The 20,280-nt window shown below is 37.0% G+C and overlaps 1 protein-coding gene across 2 annotated transcripts in view; it reads right to left on the reverse strand.

The window, feature by feature from the left end:
* Positions 1–20,280, reverse strand: part of SLC5A12 (solute carrier family 5 member 12) — a 174,077-nt gene that overhangs the window by 142,474 nt on the left and 11,323 nt on the right. For both annotated transcript variants that reach the window (XM_069471202.1, XM_069471201.1), the window contains exons 4-9: positions 19,849–19,916; positions 14,276–14,430; positions 14,033–14,173; positions 6,918–7,047; positions 6,013–6,101; positions 348–460 (exon numbers count right to left, since the gene is read on the reverse strand). In XM_069471202.1, coding sequence (XP_069327303.1) covers positions 348–460; positions 6,013–6,101; positions 6,918–7,047; positions 14,033–14,173; positions 14,276–14,430; positions 19,849–19,916 — 696 coding nt within the window. The remainder of the gene's footprint in view (positions 1–347; positions 461–6,012; positions 6,102–6,917; positions 7,048–14,032; positions 14,174–14,275; positions 14,431–19,848; positions 19,917–20,280) is intronic.

Here is a 20,280-nt window from a genome sequence, read left to right on the forward strand (position 1 = left end):
CAAGGCAGGAAGTTTAGGGGAAATTATCGAGGGTTTCGTGGAGACCTGCAGTGTACCACCCTACAAAAAAAGCCTTATTTAGCATGATGAGGCTGGAGTATAGGGTTAGTACAGAAGAGTGTCTGAAAATAAGGTCGGTGTAAGATAAACGGCTAGCTGGTCATTCTTTTCTGGTAGCCTGCTGGTATCTTTGGAAGTGTAAGAATCTATATGTGAGATTCTTCATGTATCTCAATGTGCATCTGTGTCTAGACGTAAGTGTGTCCTAAATAGTACATGCAGGATTTTGACATGCACCACATGTATATTTCATGTTATGGAATAGAAGGTCCACCAACTATACCTACATAAGCCTTTACTGATCCAGGTGCTCAGCTTGTCAGAGAGATGGGGAAAACAGTTCTTCACAAAATCCTCAAAGGTCACTGTTGCTAAGGCATTGATGCTGGCAGCCACGGTGCTACAGGGAGAGAAAAGTGAGAACATGGTCCATGCTAAATAAGGCTGTATCACCAGTCTACTCTGTTGTTCAGGGCAGATAGACAAGGCAGGTCTCTAGCAAAAACAGATGCAGACATAGCTCCATATTCTGGGACTCACAGGAACAGCATGGCCTGTTTACCATCCTTCAAAGCTTCTTCTGTGCTAATGCTCTTTCCATTCTTCCACAAACTATGGTGAAGCTAGGCTTTCATGCTCTAACTCCCACTAATTCCCCTTAACAAGATGTTATATGAGCTAAGAGGCAATCTCAGAGGGATTATATGTATGCGTGTGTTTGGATCGGGGTGGAGGCAGGAAGTGTTGACTATCCTAACCAGGAGTCCGTAACAGTTTGCCATTTATTAGGGATTAATTTATTCACACATCCGTTTAGTCATCCTGGGTACCGTTTAGACATCCTGGCATGTAATGGTGAACTGGAAAGATACAGATCTTGCGCTCTAACTGAACACAAACATTTAACATCAATTATCCACCTGCTTACAGTTGTGAAATTGTTGTGAAGGAAAGTAACAAGGTGCTACGACAGCATGTGCTACAGAGATATAAACTGGCACGTAGTTAGGAGATTCTTCTCTTAGGAAGTGACAGCCAGGCACTGAAAGGATCCTTGCATATTGGGAAAAAGATATTCTAGGATGAAGGGAAAATTACATATAGGTGCCTTAAGATGAAAAGGAGCTATTATATGTAACACCTGATGCCACCCGGAGTTGCTAGAATGCAATGAGTAAGGGAGAAAGGGGCAAGAGATTAGACTGGGAAATAGCAAAAGATGAAAATTGCATAAAAACTTTGATATTCTTTCTCTTACTTTCCAATCAGAGTTCAATCTTACTGGGCCTAAAATATGTGTAGGTGACAGAGCACCTGAAAGTTGGGTTTTTTGGGCAAAAAAGCATGACAGCTCATTTAATTCCTCATCTAGACCAGGAATATTTTAACTAGTGGAATAGAAAATATAGTAAATTCAAGTAATGCAAAATCATAACCACAAAAAAGTTCTGAAAAGGAAACAAGCCTATGAACAAAGCATGGCCAGCGATTTGTAAGTTTTCTGTCAATATTCATTAAAAATTATTCTGTTATCCACCACTGCTCACTTGCAGACAAGCTATAGTTATGCCATCCAGAAATGATATATGTTGCCAGTAAAAACTTCCCAAGACCAATTCTGGGGAATTGAAACTTAGTGTTTGGGGGTACCATTCTCATTTTCTTATGATCAAAGCATGTTATGTGTTCCCTGCCAGACACCCCTTCCATCTACAGCACGATAAAAGTCAAACAAGGAAAGAAGATAATCAGATAAAAAGGAGCTTCCACACTCCCAACAACTTTGTCTCAAAAATACATCTTGTGCAAGTTTCAGACATTAAGGTTAATGCTTGAATCCATTGGGAGAGAGGGAGCAGAAGGCTAAATTTGGCCCAGAAGGATCAGGTTTGTAGAACCTGGGCTGCGTTGCTTTGGCAGTCAGGTGTACCCATATGTCAATTTCTCAGATTTGAAAGCTGCTGCAAGATGGTGGAAATCTTTTTGTTTTTTTCATATCCTTCAAGTATCATCTCCCCATTCTGCTCTCACTCCTGTCTTTCTCTTTCCCTATCCCACAGCCTCCTTATGGTTGTAGCAGTAGTAATCTTTATTAATTTATAAAATTAATAACTGTGCTTTAGAATATAACTTATCTGTTAGGCTGTAATAACATATACTGTACAACGTGTCTCTTCCTTGGAATGTTTGAACTTGGGATTGAGAGAGTCAAACATTATTTTATGGGAGGATTACTCTGCTAACAGCTATATTTCTCCAGTCTTGGGAGAGTCTTAGAGTAAGAGGGAAAAAAAATAAAGCTATATAGAAAGGGAAAAGATAAAAATAGAGTGTCCTTCTCCTCTTGCATTTGATCCTCTGGTATTCATTTTTTCTGCCCTTAGTTTCCTTGAGATCCTAACAGCAACAGCACAGAACAATATCATTTGATGTTATAGATCAAGTACATTAATTGAAATTATACCATATGCAAGGTAAAGTCATTATATGAACTCAAGCATATTGCTATTTTGGAAATCCGTCAACATATCAATATACCAAAAGTTAATATATATATATCATTTCAAAAATGCAAAATTTTATCAAATGTATCTCTCTGTAAACCTCTTTTCTAAAAGTAGCATAAATATTAATATATGCATTTTTATTGCTTAATTTTTAAATAATTTTATTAATTTTATGTGAGTATTCTTAAATGTAAATAATATATTTCAAACCAAAAGTCAATATGATATTAAATGGCAAAACTGAAGAACTACTTGCTTTAAAGTATATAACACAAGAATTTCTGCTATCATCTCAATTATTTATCTTTATTCTCAAAGCACAATTATGTAAGAAAATATACATAAGAAAAAAGATAAAAAGTCAAGAGTATTTGCAGATATCATTATCTGGGTACAATCAAACCCCAGAGAATCAACTAAAACTAATAAAGAACCCTAGATACCAGGAAAACTCTGTTAAAGAGAGTGATGAATAGCTTAACAGATAAATTCTATTTTAAAGCACAGTCATTAAAATTATTAGTTTTGGTATAGCCATAGACAAATATAGATCAAAGGAATATAAATGAGAATTCAGAAAAGATTCTAAGTCCATAGAGGAATGTAGGATATAATAAAAATCAGTGGTGAAAAGATGGCTTATTTACTAAAAAATAAGGGCACAACTTGGCTACTAATTTAGCGGGAAAAGAAAGCAGGAATTTCGTTTAATTTTTATACCACATGGATAGCCTAGATGATTTAATAATTTTAATATTTAATAAGACCATAAATATTCTAGAATGGCATCTGGATGATTATTTATAATCATAGAATGAAGAAGCCTTTCTGACACTGATGTTAATCCAGAAATTAGAATTTTAAAATTGATTAATATGGATTAAAATTTCTATAAGCTCAAAAATACCATTAATAAAGCAAATAGACAACAAATGAGAGAAAATGTTTTAGACATATGTCAATAGGCTATTTTTCTTATATACAAAGAGGAAAACTCAAAAAAATTAACAGAGAACATGAACTGGCATTTTACAAAAAAATAAATACAAATGGTCAATAAAAGTAGGGAAGTTAGCCAGTCCCACTTATGATCAAAAGAATTTATATTAAAATTAGTTACTATATTTTACCTATCAGATTGGCAAGTTTAAAAGTTTGCTAGTACTCAATATTGGCAGTACAGTAGTATGAAGAAAGAGGCAATCTACTGTTTTCAGTATACAAACTGGTGCAAATTTTTGAAGGTCAATTTAGCAATTTCTACAAAAATTTTAAATGAAAATATATTTCGAAATAGTAATTTCACTTCTTGGAACGTAGCCTACATATATCTTTATGTAATTCACAAAGATATACACTGTAGCATTGTTAGTAACTCCCTTTATTAGAGGACTGGTCACATAAATTATAGTCGATCAAAAGAAGATTAGAGTAGATATAGTGATATGGAAAGATTTTTAAAATATATTATTAAATTAATGAAACTATATATGACCATCTCTTTTGAATACATTAAAAGGTATATATGTTCACATAAGCACAGAAATTTTCTGGATCATTAACAAGAAATTATTAGCAGTGATTGACTCTGTAGAATGAGACAGGAGACTGGAGGAATGAGATATTATATTAACTTTTAACTTTTACCCTCCAATACTGTTTAGTTTTGACTCTGATTATTTTACAGTCTTAAAATGGGGCCTTCGACCAATGCTATCATTCTTTCCAACTGAGCTTCACGTAGGGGAATGAGGCTTTCCTCCCCAGCTGAGTCTCTGATTCATACAGCAGAGGGTCTTTAAGGAAAGTAATGATGCCACCTAAATATCTTATCTATTACTCTTGGCACTGTTACCCCCCCCCCCCACCAAGTCACTATCATCTCTCACCCAGATTAAGGTAAAAGCCTCCAAATGGGTCATCTCCTTTCACTTCTCTTTCTTTTATTATAGTCCCTTCCTCACATAGAAGACCGAGTCTTCCAATTGTATGACATCTCTCACTCACTTGCTTCCAACCTTCTAATATCTTCCCATTTCACTTGAAATCCAAACTTGGACCTATTTCCTGAAACCTCTTTGTAATCCCTTCCCTGCCCAGCTCTTCAAACTCGCCTCCATCTGTTCTACTCCCTACGTCTTAGGCTCCAACTCTTCTCTCTGTTCCTCAAATACCCCGTGCAGTTTATCTCTCTGGGGCTTTGGTATTTGCTCTGCCCCCTGCCTGTAAAGGTTTCTGCCTGTGCCCTACACATAGCTGGCTTCTATGCATCCTTTAGATCTCAACACAACATCACATATTGAGGGATGAATCTCTTCCAGACCCTATCAGAATTAGAATCCTTAGGCCTCACCTCTGTCTGGGATATCACCCTGTTCTTTCCTTTATACTATTCATCATTGTTGGACAACATCTTGTTTAGTTTTTTTGACTTACCTATTGTTCATATTCTATGTCTGTTAGAAAGTAAACTCTGTATGAGGGCAATGCTTATGTCAATCTTGTTCTCTGAAGTGCCCACAATGTCACCAACTGTGCCTGGCATAATATAAACTTTCTAATATTTATCAGAATAAATGTAAGAAGGATATTGTGTTTAGAACAGCATCTTTATTTGGAGGATGGACATTATTAGCTGCTTCAATGTACTATTGAGGATGAGATGAATGGAATGCAGATAATGGATCTGTGGAATATATGTGCATCGCTTAATGATGGATACATTCTCAGAAAATTTTCATTAGATGATTTCATTGTTGTGTGAACATCATAGAATGTATGTATACAAACCTAGATGATATAGCCTACTACATACCTAGGCTATATGGTGTAGCCCATTGCTCCTAGGTTACGAGCCTGTACAGCATGTTCCTGTACTGAATACTGTAGGCAATTGTAACACAATGGTAAGTATTTGTGCATCTAGAGAAGGTACAGTAAAATTATAGTATTATAATCTGATGGGACCACCATTGTATATGTGATCAGCCGTTGTCCAAAAAGTCATTATGCAGTGTATGACTGTGTATATACTGCAGCTGAATGAGAAGAGCCAGAAGAGTGAGCTGCTCTATGTAAAGGTGATGTGAAATTGTGGGGGCTGTTAGCATCAGACGAAGTGAGATACTGAGCACAAAGATCCTGAATAGGGACAGACATAGGCTTATATCCTGCCTCTGAAGTTTGCTATCTCACTATGGGTAAGTTTTCTACCTTGCTAAACCTCAGTTTTCTCATCTGAAAACTGATAATATAAATAAGGTTCTAGTCTCATATGTTGTGCGACAATCAGTGAGCAAATACAGATAAAGCATTCAGCAGGGTAGTTGACACACAGTAAGTGCTCAGTAAATACTGTTGATTACTGGCACCATGACCCTTGTCATCACTGCCATCGTCATCATCATCATCATCATCATCATCAGAGTGCTGTCAATATACTAACCTCAGAGTTCCACTGAAGGCACAAGCCACAAAAAGTCCTGGCAGTCCTGGCATTGTGGCAAATAACTCCATGACAAAGTACGGCATTAGCTGAAGAGGAGCCAAATGGAAAAAAAAAACAGAAAAGAAAAGAGAAAGAAGAGGGAACAGAATTAGTGGTCTTCTCAGCAGTGTCTGAAATGTGGGAATGTAGCTTTTTAGCAAAAGGAGATGGGAAATATATTTTCTTATGTTTTCAATGTATGCCATTTTCTTGACTGTTTATCCTGAATGTTAACAATTAAACCCTAAAAACAAACCCATAAAATGGGTCTTCAGGAAATCTTGGTGTTATGGTTCTACTCTGAAGCCAGGTTTGTGGGAGAGGAGCTCCCATATGACAGAGCAGGACAGTTAAATATATAGGAGAAGGAAAGGGGAATGATTGCTTCTCTAGAGCACATTCTCCGTAAATGGAGTTTTCAAAACCATGTTTAATGTAGTATACTGGTGTGATAGTTAAGCTATGATGAGAAGACCCGATCAGAAGTGTTGAGGAAATAAGCGTCATTTTGTTCAGTTTGAGATTAAGGCATCATTAATCAAGCTTGAGACCTGTAGAAAGAGTCCAAAGCCAACATCAACAACCAAAGCCATGGGTTCAAGCCTACCTTCCACTCCCTCCAGCCTTGCCCTGGTTCAGGCCTTGTCTCCAGGGACAAGGTGGGGTGTTCTATTTTTAACATGCTCACTCCCACATATTAGAGCCTGGTGTGTGGTGATATCACCCAAGAGGAGAGGAAAGAAGCTGAGTCCTTGGGGTTTGGGAAGCAGCTAGAGGTTCAGGAAGAAAAAGAAAAGGGCCTAACATTTACCCAACAATGGCCAAAAGCACACTCATTTCACTGGCCCCAAGAAAACCCATACCTGGTCTGGTGCTGAGATCATGCCGAAAGTCCAAGGGTCGCAGTCTTTGAATTGGGAGTACATGATTAAGCCACAGAAGACGGCACACACCAGAATGATCCATAGACCCAACAAGTTAAAGTACAAGGCACTGGAAAAGAACACAGAGCCTATTGGGAGCCTGTATGCCATATCATGGAGTGGTGAGGTCATTACCAAAGACTCAAGGTAAAGGATTTGCGGCCTTTTTGCTAGTAAAATAAAATTCTATAGCCTTCAAGAATCATTACATTTTATATTTTTGCTTTTTTTTTTTTTGGTTTGGGAACATTACTTTTTTAGACTGATTACCAAATTTAAATAAGGTAAGATTTTAAATGGATTTTCCTTTGAAATCGGGAGTTTTTTGCAAAGCTTCAATATGTATGTTGTGAGATGTAATGTCTTGGATGAAATTTGACATACCAATCACTCACGTTATATAACTTCAAGTGATTTTTCCCCCTACTCAATTCATAAAGCTGTCAAAAAGCCAAATTACATTTTAACATCTTTTCTTCCAGAGGGGTAATGACATAATATAGAAATAGATAAGTTTTGGAAATAGTCACTTTGGAGATTAATTCAGATAAAAGTTAAAGTTGATTTTTTTTTAAAAGACAATAGTATGTATGAAAAACTTAGGATAATCTTACTCATGTTAGGTGAAGCAATTCATTTTATTTTACAACACACAGATATGCATAACTCCAGTCTGGGTACTTTTGTAGTATCCTATGGTTATTTTATATTCATTATTGTCCTTTGAAAGTCAAAATCTTCTTCCTGGGACTTTTCTTAGCCCCAGGGAAGACGTGAAAGTAGGCTGGCCTTACACTGGTCTGAGAGAAGGAACAATCTCATTGTGGAGGGAGTCACAGGGTGCCAGGAGAGCAACACTGGACATAGTCATTGTTAAACCTAGTCATTGTTTGAAGGGAATCAGATGCATCTACATTCAAATGTAAGGACACACATTTATTTCAAAGCCCCCTAAACCCTGTAGTGTACAGGTGGGTACCTGACTTTCAGAAGACTCTTAAATAAAAGTCCTCATTTATAAAGCAAATATATTAATTACCCCATTTAGAAGAGTTTTTAATTTTACATTTCAAAAAAGTTTTTATCTCAAAGGTTACTTTTTTGGAGGTACTTTAACAGTGTTTATCTTTGATTTGTATTTGTTTGGTTAGTTTTATTTGGTGGGGGTTGGGAATACAATTGCCACATAAAATGATCAATACCTATAATTGCATTATTTGTACTCACTCTCTGCCATTCAAACATTTGTTCAGGTCATCTCCTAGAGAGGCTTCCCTGATCATCCTTATCTGAAACAGTCTCTCCCTGCTTTCTTATCAGTTTCTACTCCTCTAAATGATTTATGTCACTATAACATTTATCATAATCTGATATGCTATAGTATATTTATTCATTTATTATCTGTTCCCTTGAGTCGAACAAACACAGAGCTGCATCCCCAGAGCACAGAATAGTTCTGGCACGTAGCAGATAAAGAATTATTTTACTTATGGTAAGAAATGATTGAATGCATGAATGGTAGAAATTCATTACAATATGATTGTACTTTTTACATGATTTCTTTTTTGAAAAGAGCATTGGACCTTGAGTCAGAAGACTTTATCCTTAATAACTGTGTGACCTCAGACAAGTCAGTTACATCATCTGTAAAAAGAGTGTAACAAGTGCCTTACTTCTTATGATAAGACTAATAGGAGGATTGAATGAGTTACACTCTGTAAAAATATATGGCAGTTATATAGCCATGTAGAGGATATTCATTCCTTATCCAAAACAATTTTATAACTTTACCATTCAACTATGGGAAATGATAAACCCCATGGCAATAGAACACTAAAGTCACTGTACTTTCACTTGTTTCTCAGTAGAAATGGACTTTGATTCTATACAGCGCTAATTCTCCTGTTTGTAAAGTAGGTCTCTTCATTGATTCACTTAAAAAATATTTATTGGGCATCTCTATATCTGCTAGGTAGTAGGGATCTAGAAGCAGACATAGAAGGGAGCAACAAAAAACCCACCCTCATGGAGATTAGATTCTGGGATTAGAGGCAGATAATTCACACTGAACTAAAATAAATAAATATGATAAGAGATACGAGAAAAATAAGGCAATGGGAATGGAACGAAAGTGACTGTGCAGGGATGTGCTCATTGTAACCGGGAGATGGGCTGTGATATCCTACATCAGCTCCTCCTACCCTCAGGACACCATTTACTCCCAGCAGTTCTATATCAGCGGTCCACAACCTTTTTGGCATCAGGCACTGGTTTCATGGAAGACAATTTTTCTACAGATCCAGGGTAGGGGTATGTTTTCCGGATGATTCAAGCACATTACATTCATTGTGCACTTTATTTCTATTATTATTACATTATAATATATAATGAAATAATTATATAACTCACCATAATGCAGAATCAGTGGGAACCCTGAGCTTGTTTTCCTGCAACTAGATGGTCCCATTTGGGGGTACTGGGAGATAGTGACACCCAAAGTGTGTTGCTTATGTCCAGTCTACTCTGTAATCTTGTTTTGGTTGCTGTCGCTGCAGAAAACCCTGCTTCACAAAGATAGGATGTTGGAAAAGGAAGCAGGCTTGTCAGTGCTTTTGTGGCAATCTTAGGGTATTCCACCTTGACTTCAATCCAGAACGTATGGAGATTTGAAGTTGTCTCAAACATACAGCATTTCTCTATGGATGACACAGTGCGTAGACTCACGTTCCGAAGGGACCTCCTTGACCGGAGTAGTGAAACCAGAAAGGCGTCCAGTCATGGCAGCAGCTCTGTCCGTGCATATACTGACACAAAATGACCAATTCAGTGTTCTTGATATGTGATCATTCAAAGACTTGAATAGTTCTGCAGTTGAGGTGTTGGTTGACAACAAAAGTGCACATTACATATCCTCATGCACATCGTCCTGAAAAATATATCGCAGAAAAACAAGCATTGTTGCCTTGTTGACAACATCGATAGATTCGTTAACCTGGATTGCGTACCATGGTGACTTATTAATCCTCTCTAACAATTGTGCCTCAATATCCTCTGCTATTTCAGCGATTCGTCTAGTTATAGTGCTAGCCAAAAGAGGAACACATGCCACCTTTTGAACTACGGCCTCTTTGAAAAGTTTACAGCAAATGTCATTAGCAGCAGGCAGAATCAGCTCTTCACCAATGGTAAAGAGCTTCTTAGCTTTATTAAGAATGATGCTCTCAGTGCAGACACATTTGATGAAGTGGTGGCCTTTAATAATTGCTTTTGTTCTTTGTGTTCATGCTTTTTTCTTTTGAAAAGCTCCAAAGGCTTGTCTTTTAATGCAGGGTGCTTGGTCTCCATGTGGCGAAGCAGTTTTGAAGGCTTCATGGCTTCATTGGATAGCCGGTTGCCACATATTATTCAAAGTGGGCTTGGAGAATGTGAATCACCTGTTGCAATGAACCCATAATTTATTTAAGTAGGTCTCTTGGTATTTTCTTTTAAATGCAGCTTGCATTTTGTTGACAGTCTTAGAGTCTTCTGCTGTTTCATCATTGGGTCTTTCCCCCTTTTCAAAGAAGCTCTCCAGCGACGTTTGTTTTTTACTCATTTTTGCTAGGGTTAGCTTGTAGGCTTACCAAAACTGTGACTGAGACAAGTGCGCAGTGCAGGAAAGAGGCGTGGACAGAAGTGGTAAATAAAATAATAGGCAGCCACGTGGGGACTAAAATAAGTGTCTGATTCTGACTTAAAGTCTGCCACCAGATGCAGCTGTACAATTGAAGTACATCAATTCACTTGCCACTCTAAAGCCTGCCATGCAGCTTAACTGTCACTTGCAACTCATGGATAGGGTTTTGATATGAGTCTGCAAGCATTTGACTTATTATAGCCTCTGTGCCATTGAACCTCTATGCTAAGGATAGTCTGTAATTGTGGCTGCTCCCCAGCATTAGCATCACCACCTCAGCTCCACCTCAGATCATCAGGCTTTAGATTCTCATGAGGAGCATGCAACCTAGACCCCTTGCATGCATAGTTTACAGTAGGGTTCGAACTCCTATGAGAATCTAATGCCTTCGTTGATCTGACAGGAGGCAGAGCTCAGGCAGTGATGTGAGCGATGAGGAGTAGCTGTAAATACAGATGAAGCTTCCCTTGCTGGCCTGCCGCTCACCTCCTGTTATGCAGCCAGGTTCCTAACAGGCCACACACAGGTACCTGGCCATGGCCTGGGGGTTGGGACCACAGTCCTAAAAGATAAACTGAGGTCTAGAAACAGAATGAGTCAGCTTCCAGGAATCACATTTAAGTGACTTAATAAGGGATATAATTTCTAGGTGCAAGGAAGATCTGATTTAAGTTGTCTTTGGTGAGCAATCAGCATTTCTGGGCATATAATTAAATGTATATAAGAATTACTACTGATTTTAACCAGTGGCCACATTCAGTAGGAACTATATGAATCTATTTTTACACACCTATTTTGCAGGATGTATTTTCCTTAAGTACCAGAGATTTTTCTATGCCCTGTTGGAATGTTTTAATTACATTAGATTCTCAGATAATGAGCAAAAGAAGAGTATTTAATCAGCATTCTGTAGAGCCTCCGAGGTGAGAGTCCATGGGCAGCTGGCTCTGAGTGGCCTCTAGCTAGCCCAGCAGTGCCCTTGAGTCTCCAGCTGTGTGACAAATGAGAGCCTTCCCCACGTCCCCCCATGGCAAGCTCCCCTCCAGTGCAGTGCGTGTCAACTGTACTGACCATCTTGACTGATCACACGCCTGAATTATATTAACCCAATCACCTTAGATTCTCAGGGAAGTCTTGTCTCTTCTCTTCTCTTCTCTTTTCTTTTCTTTTCTTTTCTTTTTTTTTTTAAAGCCCTTTTAAAAGAATGAAACAGGGAAGTCTTTTCTAAAGAGAGTTTTATTTTTCATCTTTCCTTATTTTCACAAAATTACTATCACGGTTCTGGTCCTTTCATGAGAGTGGGGATGTGGAGAAACAAGAGTGGCAGTCCTAAACACTTAGGAAATTACGTACGTTTCTTTGTTCATGACTATCTGTCCTTTTCTGCCAGTTTTCATACCTATTAACTACTTACAGAACAAATTTCAAATTCCAAGCAACTATATGAATGGGATTGCATTAATTTTGTTTGAATTAAACTAGCCTGCTAAATGAGGCTCTGAGATGCATACACAGGAATATGTGCGTATGTGTGTGTGTATACATACACACACATATGTATACTCCTACATATGTGTGTGCATCCCTTGTGTATACATACACACAAGTATGACCTTCTTGAAGCATTACTTTGTTTAATAAATGACACACATTTAATAAGCACAAAGCATTATGCTTGTACTTGTATGGAAAAATGATGAAAGAGATACACTTTCTAACTTTCAGATACTAAAGTAGTAATAGGGAGAAATTAGGCATATTCACAAAAGAAAATAATATAACATAAATTCATAAGATTTTTATAAACTTGATTTAACAGAGAGTTATAATTTATTTCACCAAAGGATTCTTCTCTTTACAGGTGCAATCAACTCTAGTTTATTTTAAAGCAGAACTTTAAATGAATTTTAAAATCAAAGTCTACCTGGATTTTCAGTAACATGGCTATTTGATAAAGAGATGATTATGTGTGTGGAAGGTTTGTTGTAATATTATTTATTATAATGAGATTTGAATGTTTCTAGTGAATTGATGGAATTACCAGATAACGCTTTCATTTCTTCATTCTGAGAGTTATAACATATATAAGTAGTAACATTACAGTTCTTCTTTTGGAATTCAACTTACAAAATGGTTTAATCATTTCCAGGCCATCTTATGTTTTATTCAGTGAACATAAGAAACTGTACATTGAAAGTATTTTAAAATCTTTTGGGTGAATATGCATAGTGACTGTTTCTCTAAGAAAAGTTTAGGGCACCCTGATTAGGCCAGAAGGCTGAAACCTCAGGAAGCAGCACTGGGGATGAAACACCACTTTTGGTGCAATTCTGGCTTATTTCTGCCAATTTTGTGAAAGACTATGTAACCGCCATTGGTCCCCATTGTAGAGCACGGGCTGACTTGCAGAGCTTGGCAAAGGCTTGACACTCATGGCTCCTGTCCTTCAGAGCAAGCAGGCCTGGTAAGAGTGGGAGCAGCTAAAGCCTGTTTATGGCTTGCCACACCATCCTGGGCTTTCTTCTTTTTTTAACCTCTCCTTGGAAGCTTTAAGAGTACAAACATCTGTTACAGTAAATTAAAATAGAGACCAGGCCTGAAGAATCCCTGAGCAAAGCCAGTCACGCTTCATAAGTGAGCTTAACTTTGTTTGATTTGCAAATATAAGGGAAACTTAACTTGGGCTATGTCTTGTAAATGACTATATCAAATAAAAAGGAAACTTAAGGCTAACCAATCAGAAGCCACCAACTAACATAGTTATGCAACTAGGGAACTGCCACCAGAATAGACCAAGTAAGACAGCTGTAGACCTGCAACCAATCAAATATTTTCTTTGTCCTATAAATGTCTGCCCCTTGTGTTCCCTCAAAGGAACTCCTAAACTACTTCTCTTTTGTAGCTGCCTGACTCATGAATCACTGCTCAAATAAGCTCTTTCAAATTTAATTGTGCCTCAGTTTAACTTTTAACATATCAAAAGACAAAGAATAGTTAAAGAGATCACATGTTGAATCAAACAAATAGGGCCATCTCATCATGGAAAGTGTGAACAAGAAATGTGCGGCATTTACCTCTGCATGCCACTCACAGTGCCTAATTTAACCTAGTCGTTTCTCAATAAATGGAGGCAGCAAATAATTGAGAGCAAAGGTAAGGAGACTTCAGTTTTAATCCCACCTCTGCTACTTCCTTGCTGAAATGAGAGTAGTAATGCCTGCCTCAAAAAATTGACGGGGTTAACTGAATCTCTCTGTTTCTCTTTCTTTTACCCACAGACACACACACACACACACACACTCATCCCAGTAGAAAGTATATAAAAAGTATCCAATAAGGTAACAGAAGACATAGAAATTTTTCTTGATTAATAACTTACAGCTTAGCATGCTTTTCTGTTTTGCAAGAAATGCATCGCTGGATGGTTGACTGATTAACTCCATAGATTCCAAGCCATGTAAAAGTTCCTCCCACTGAGATTGTCCAAAAAGTGTGCCGCCTGAGAGGATCTACATCAAAGCTATGAGACACAGAGAAGTGAGTAAACAAAGATGGTTCTCTGATGCCCAGATATTATTTTAGGTGATGAAGCGAAATCTTTATAAGGTAGCACTGGACATACTCAAATATATTTAGTCGGGATCCATTTTTTGCTTGCTCTATTACATTGTGTATTCCACCAGCACGGGCCGATCCTTGAATGAGAACCGTTAAGAAGCCCACAATCATGACAACCATCTGAAATGCATCTGTCCACACCACTGCTTTTAATCCACCCTGAAATGAAGAGAAGGGATGTGAGTTCTTAAAAATGAAGCCTGCAACTCTTCCAACCCTGCACAACTAGTACAATCTCCTGCTAATACAAAACTCCCTAATCCAATCATTCATTCTTTCATTCATTCAGCAACAGTCACTGAGCATGTGCCAAGTACTATGCTAAGCATGAAAATAAAATGGTAAATAAAATGGTAAGCAAAATTAAGTTAAAATCCCTTCCTTAACTTCACAGAGTTTGTAATCTAATGGGAGAAGCAGATATTAGACAACATGACAGTGATTTACTTAAAATTGTGCCAAGTGCAATTAAGGACAAGTTACCATGGGAGCACATAACAGGGAGTCCTGAACTGGTCTTGAGAATATGACGTTCAAGCTAAGTTCTGAAGAATGGGCAGAAATTTACTAGGTACAGAGGACAAAGAGGAGAAGGGACCAGCCTGTGTGAAGGAGGAAAAGCATTGATTCTCTGAGGAAATGAAAGAAAGCTGGAGTATATAGGTCAAAGGGCATGGAACGCCCCAAGGGGAAGTTGCTAAATTTGCTAGACACCAGAGCACACAGAGCCTGGCAAGGCCACTTAAATGACTTCTCACGAGCAATAAGAGATCATTAAAGAGAGTTATATGATGAGAAGTTTTGGTATTTGTTTATAGTAGTTTCAATGGCAATTGTGTGAAGCATAAATTTCAGGACTGTAGAAGAAAAGCAGTTGAGAGACAAGCTTAGAGTTTAGTTCAATAGTCCCTGCCCAAGATGATTGGCAGTTTGAAGTAGAGTGGAGATGGAAAGAAGTGGATGGATTTGCAAGATATTTGGGGCATAAAATCAACATAGTTATGATTCATTGAATACAGGCAATGATAAAGTAAGGGAATTAAGGATAATTACCTGGGCCTAGTTTGTACAACCTGACATATTTTTTTTTTGTAAAACTAGTAACAGTGAATACATTTTGGGAAACTGAGATGGCAGAATACTAAGGAAGAAGAAAGGAACTAGGAAGGAATGTTAGATTGCAGACATTCATGGAGGAAGGAGTTTTAAGAGCTACAAGGATGGTCACCTAGTGAGATGAGCACACCAGAGTTTCAGGGGGATGAATATCATAGCAGAACTTAGGGTAGAGTGATTAGGCAAGAGATTAGAGCAGGGGTTATCAAACCTGTTTCCCCTCTCGAGTCACCTAAAGAACTTACAAAGAAAAAAAAAAAAAAAAGAAGAAAACAAAACAAAACATTTGAATCCCATCCCCAGGGATTCTGAATTAATTGAGGTCTGTGTTGGGTCGCATCCTAAGTGTCTTTTGAAAGCTCCCCAGGTGATTCTAATGTAGAATTATAGCTGAGAACATGTGGGCAAGAAGGAAGAAGAGAGAGAGGCTCCTATAGTATTTCAGGTATAAAAGCCCATAGGACCATGGAGCAGGTGGGACGAGCAAATAGGGAAAGATGAAGTAAAGAGATATATGAAAAAGTGCTTTGAAAATGAATGAACCTTGTGGTATTTTTAACATTGAAAAACAGAATTATCATCCCTGGTTACTCCTCCAGAGTGTCAAGAACTTCAGTGAAAAGATGACAGGCTTCATCTTTATCTTAAGAAGAAAAAAAGACACTGGGGTTGTCGCATCATTTCTTTTGTAATTAAAATTAAAATTCAATTTAAAAAGTAGACATTAAAGTACCTGCCAAAGACATTGCATTTATATATTTTGTTCAAATTATGGTTTGAGGAATAATAAATTTCTTACCTCCCACCTCCTAGGTAGCACTATCTTGATATCCTTTAAAGACCTTAAGCCTTCCAAACCCAAATCTCAACATCAGATTTTTGTGCAATGAAGACCAATTGTTAAAGGCCTCAGTTTTTAGAGGCTACTCGTTATGGAAAAATCTGCATAAATCTGAACATCAGCTAGACATGAGGCAAAAGAACAAACCACTTTATCAAATATTCATCAAAAGACAGATGAAAGCCACCATGAAGACTTCTCTGACTTCTTCATTTAGCAAGACTCTGGCTCTCTTTCTCACTCTGCAGTAACACACACTCACATGCACACACACACACCCCCCATTGATCTTCTATAAACTGATTGTGCCTTGCATATCACTTATATATTTAATCAGTTTGTGTTGTTTTGGGTCTAATGTTCACCTTACTAAATTGCAAACCCCTGGATAGCAGGAATTGCCTCCCCCCTACCTCCCTTCACTGGTTATTTTAGATGTCACGCAGCCACAGGCTTAGCAGAGTAAAGAGACTGAAAAATGTGCAAAGGCGTTAGATAAATAGGCCACCATTTTGGTGAGATGTTCAGCCGTAGCCTCTAGCCTGGCCAGAGAGAAGAGAGGTGAAACAGAGGTGTGGTGAGAAAAGATTAGGTGAGTGCATTGGAGTCACATAAGGAAAGACTTTCAACACCAGGCTAAGGAGCTTGCACTTTATCTTGTGAACAATGGGAAGTAAGAAGAGAATTAAGTCAGTCAAGTGGCATGAAGAAATAGATGTTTTAAAAAGATTAATCTGACAGAGGCATGCAGGGTGTGGAAACAAGAAGAGACTGGAAGCATGGAACCAGTTAGGAGGTAGTAAATTTAGTTCCTTTTAGTTTATTGTGATCATTAAAATATCCAGACTTGTTTCTGAGGTTGCGGTTTTCGTTTCTACTTGTCCTACTTTTTTTAATACTTGTTTTCCTCTTCTCTTCTCCTGCTTAGATGAAATGAAGGTTTTTTATTTTAATTCCATCGTTCCACTTTGAAAGTTTCATTTAAATGAGTCCCCTTAAAATTTTGCCCGGGTTTTGAAATTTAGAGTCAAAATTTAAGCAATGCCTTAATCTCCACCAATTCAAGGATTATAAAACCCTTAAGTCTGATTATCCTCTTCCTGATTAACATGCTATTGTTATACAACTTGGGGGTTATAATTTTTCTTAATTCCAAAATTATATATGATAATAATTATTATTGATATACTTTGTATTTTAAATTATATAATAACATTTAATAATATAATATATAATTATAATATAAAATAATAGTTAAGCACTGAAATTATTTGACTAAACTTACTAAATGTTTACTATTCTATTTTCTTATCAGCACTTCCTCCATTTTCAACTGTCATAATATTTTTGCTTCTTCTTATAGTACTTCCTCTAGATTTTTCTTTGGGGGAGATCTTTTAGTGCTAAATTCTCTTGTTTCTTTACACTCAACTCCTGAAAGATAGTTTTGTTCAAAACACAATCATAAAATTGACAATTGTTTTTCCTCAATACTTTGAATACATTATCCCTTTGTTTCTGGCTTCCATTGCTGTTGCTAAGAAACCTGGCTTCAGTGTTTCTTTGCAGGTATCTCTGTTTCTGCTCTCTGGCTCTTTTTCAGATCTTCTATTTGTATTTGCTGTTCTATTGTTTTATTAATGCGTCTTTTAAGGTTGCCCTTTCTAAATCTATAAATGCTTTGTCTTTTATCATTTCTGAAAAATTACAAGCTGTAGTTTTTTGAAATATTACATCTCTTTCATTCCCCCTGGAGTCTATCTTCTGAGAGTCCAATTGGACATAAATTAGACTTTCTTATCTTGATCCTCCAGATATCTCCATTTCTCCTTCATTTTTCCATCTCCTTGTCTCTCTGTTATACTTTGGGTCATTCCTTTAGACATAGCTTTTAGTATACCAACTGCCTCTTCTAATGTATCTGCTCTTTATCATAGTAATTATATTGTGTGGTCATTCCTGATGCTTATGTATTTTTGAAATTGCATCCTTTATTAATTTCATTTTTTTGTGCATATCTGTTCTTTATTCAATATAGTGCAATTCCAATAATGCTGTTCTTGAGAGGCCGAATCTCATTTGTTGTTTCGCTGATTTTCAATCATGGTACCTTACTATTTTATATTTCTAATGACATTTTATTATAAGATTATTGTTGAATCTTTATCTGTGTGTATCTTATATTCCTAAGTTGAATTCTTTCTCCAGAGAGGATTTGCACATTTTTCCTTGCAAGAGCCAAAGTGCATCACTGAAGTGGAACCACTTCAGCTTTCCTCAATGATCCCAGTGTAATGTGTTAGTGTCAAGCTCAGCTACTGTACATTGCCACTGACCCAGGGTCCAACATCTCAATAGTAGTACTGGTATCAACACCTGCCTTCAGGTCAGCCCCATCCATCTTGTCTACCCACCTTCCAAATATCAGTCCTCATTATTCATACATTTAAAATTATTTTGTTGTTATATTATTTTGCTACTTTATTTTGTAGGGGGAAAGATTTATTTGGAGAGCTATGATCTCTTTTGCAAGGCCAGCAATGCATTAAGAAGTTGTTATATCTGGTATCTTGTTGCCCTTCTATGGACAGGTACCGCAGAGCAACTGATCTGTCATACACGGTCAAAGGTGGAAGGAGCAGGAAGGTATTTTTAACTAGGTAGGAGGAGGTGTGTGTCTGGAATAGAATTATGGTAGTGAGAATGGAATGAAAAAAAATGAAGATAAAGCTTTGAGTGTAAGAAATAATTTGAAGTATGAAAAAGAGAGATAAGGGCATTTTAAAATCGTGTATAATCAGGATAGATTTTACATTAAATAGATATTCATGTGATACGTAAATAATGCCAATATATATGAATGATTTCCTACATGATATATCAATTACTTTATTTTTCTCTATAGAAGAGGAAAGAGAATCCTACTGTCTGAGAACCATCGCCATATGCTTAACTGGTTAATTATAACTCACACATGGTGCAATGACTCAGAATGATAAAGATCTGAGTTGTAGGGTGTGGGCAAACAATAGGGCTCAATAATTTTTGTTGAACTAATTGTAATAATTATATAAACATATTGCCAATACCACTCAGGTACCTTGATTAGAAACAGAGCATGTGTAAAGCCAAATTTTAAATGTAATCTAGGCTTACCCATAAATGAGACAAAAACAAGCCATGGAATCCTCAAGTTTACCAAATACCAGCCATTCTATTCATTCATACATATATTTTGTTATTTCTCAACCAATAGACAATGAAGTATAAGTGCTACTTATGACTTATGACCACTATTAATGAGCAAACTTTTTTTCTCAGGAATTGCACAGGGCCACCTTTCTCTCAAGGAGACATTTGTTTCATCAAATCTTTTCTTATTAGGCATGGCTCTCTTGAAAGGAGCTCAGACCCTAAATTCTCCCAATGGTGAGTACTTAAAAGAATTTTAAATAAAACAACAGCACTTTCCTCAGGAAACTTGGACAGATAAGCTGACATACTTCTATTTAATTTTGGAATAGCAATTTCTGCTATAATTAGATGCCTGTTGTTGGAGATTTGCCCTTACCCCATATTAGGAGGTAGTGCTAAATACTTTTTCACAGCTAGATACATACCAGGGTACAGTAGAATGTGCAAACAATTCCTGTTGCAAACACAGAGCCCCAGAGATCAAACCCGGTCACTAGAAAAAAAGAAAAAAATATTAAAAGAATTTTCTCTGGAAAAAGTAAAAGAGCAAGTTTTATGAACAAAAAAGTCACAATATTTTTGTCAGTGTTCTTTGTGGGCAAAAATAAAATTAGAATTTTCCCTCATTAAATTTTCTCATCTTTGAGAAAGATTCTTTTACTACATTTTTATACTTCTAGCCAGTCCATAAATTTCATGTAATGTTCAGTCAAATTTTTCCTAAGATTCTGTAGCTTCCAATCTATGGTCCAAATATTTTTTGGTTTTGAGGGTTTTTTGTTTTCCTTGACAAAGTTTTCTGAGCACTCTAAAACCCACCTAAACATCAACCATGAAATATTATTTCTCAATGTAAG

This window comes from Eulemur rufifrons, chromosome 6 (genome assembly GCF_041146395.1).
Source record: "Eulemur rufifrons isolate Redbay chromosome 6, OSU_ERuf_1, whole genome shotgun sequence".
In the NCBI taxonomy this organism is placed as follows: domain Eukaryota; kingdom Metazoa; phylum Chordata; class Mammalia; order Primates; family Lemuridae; genus Eulemur; species Eulemur rufifrons.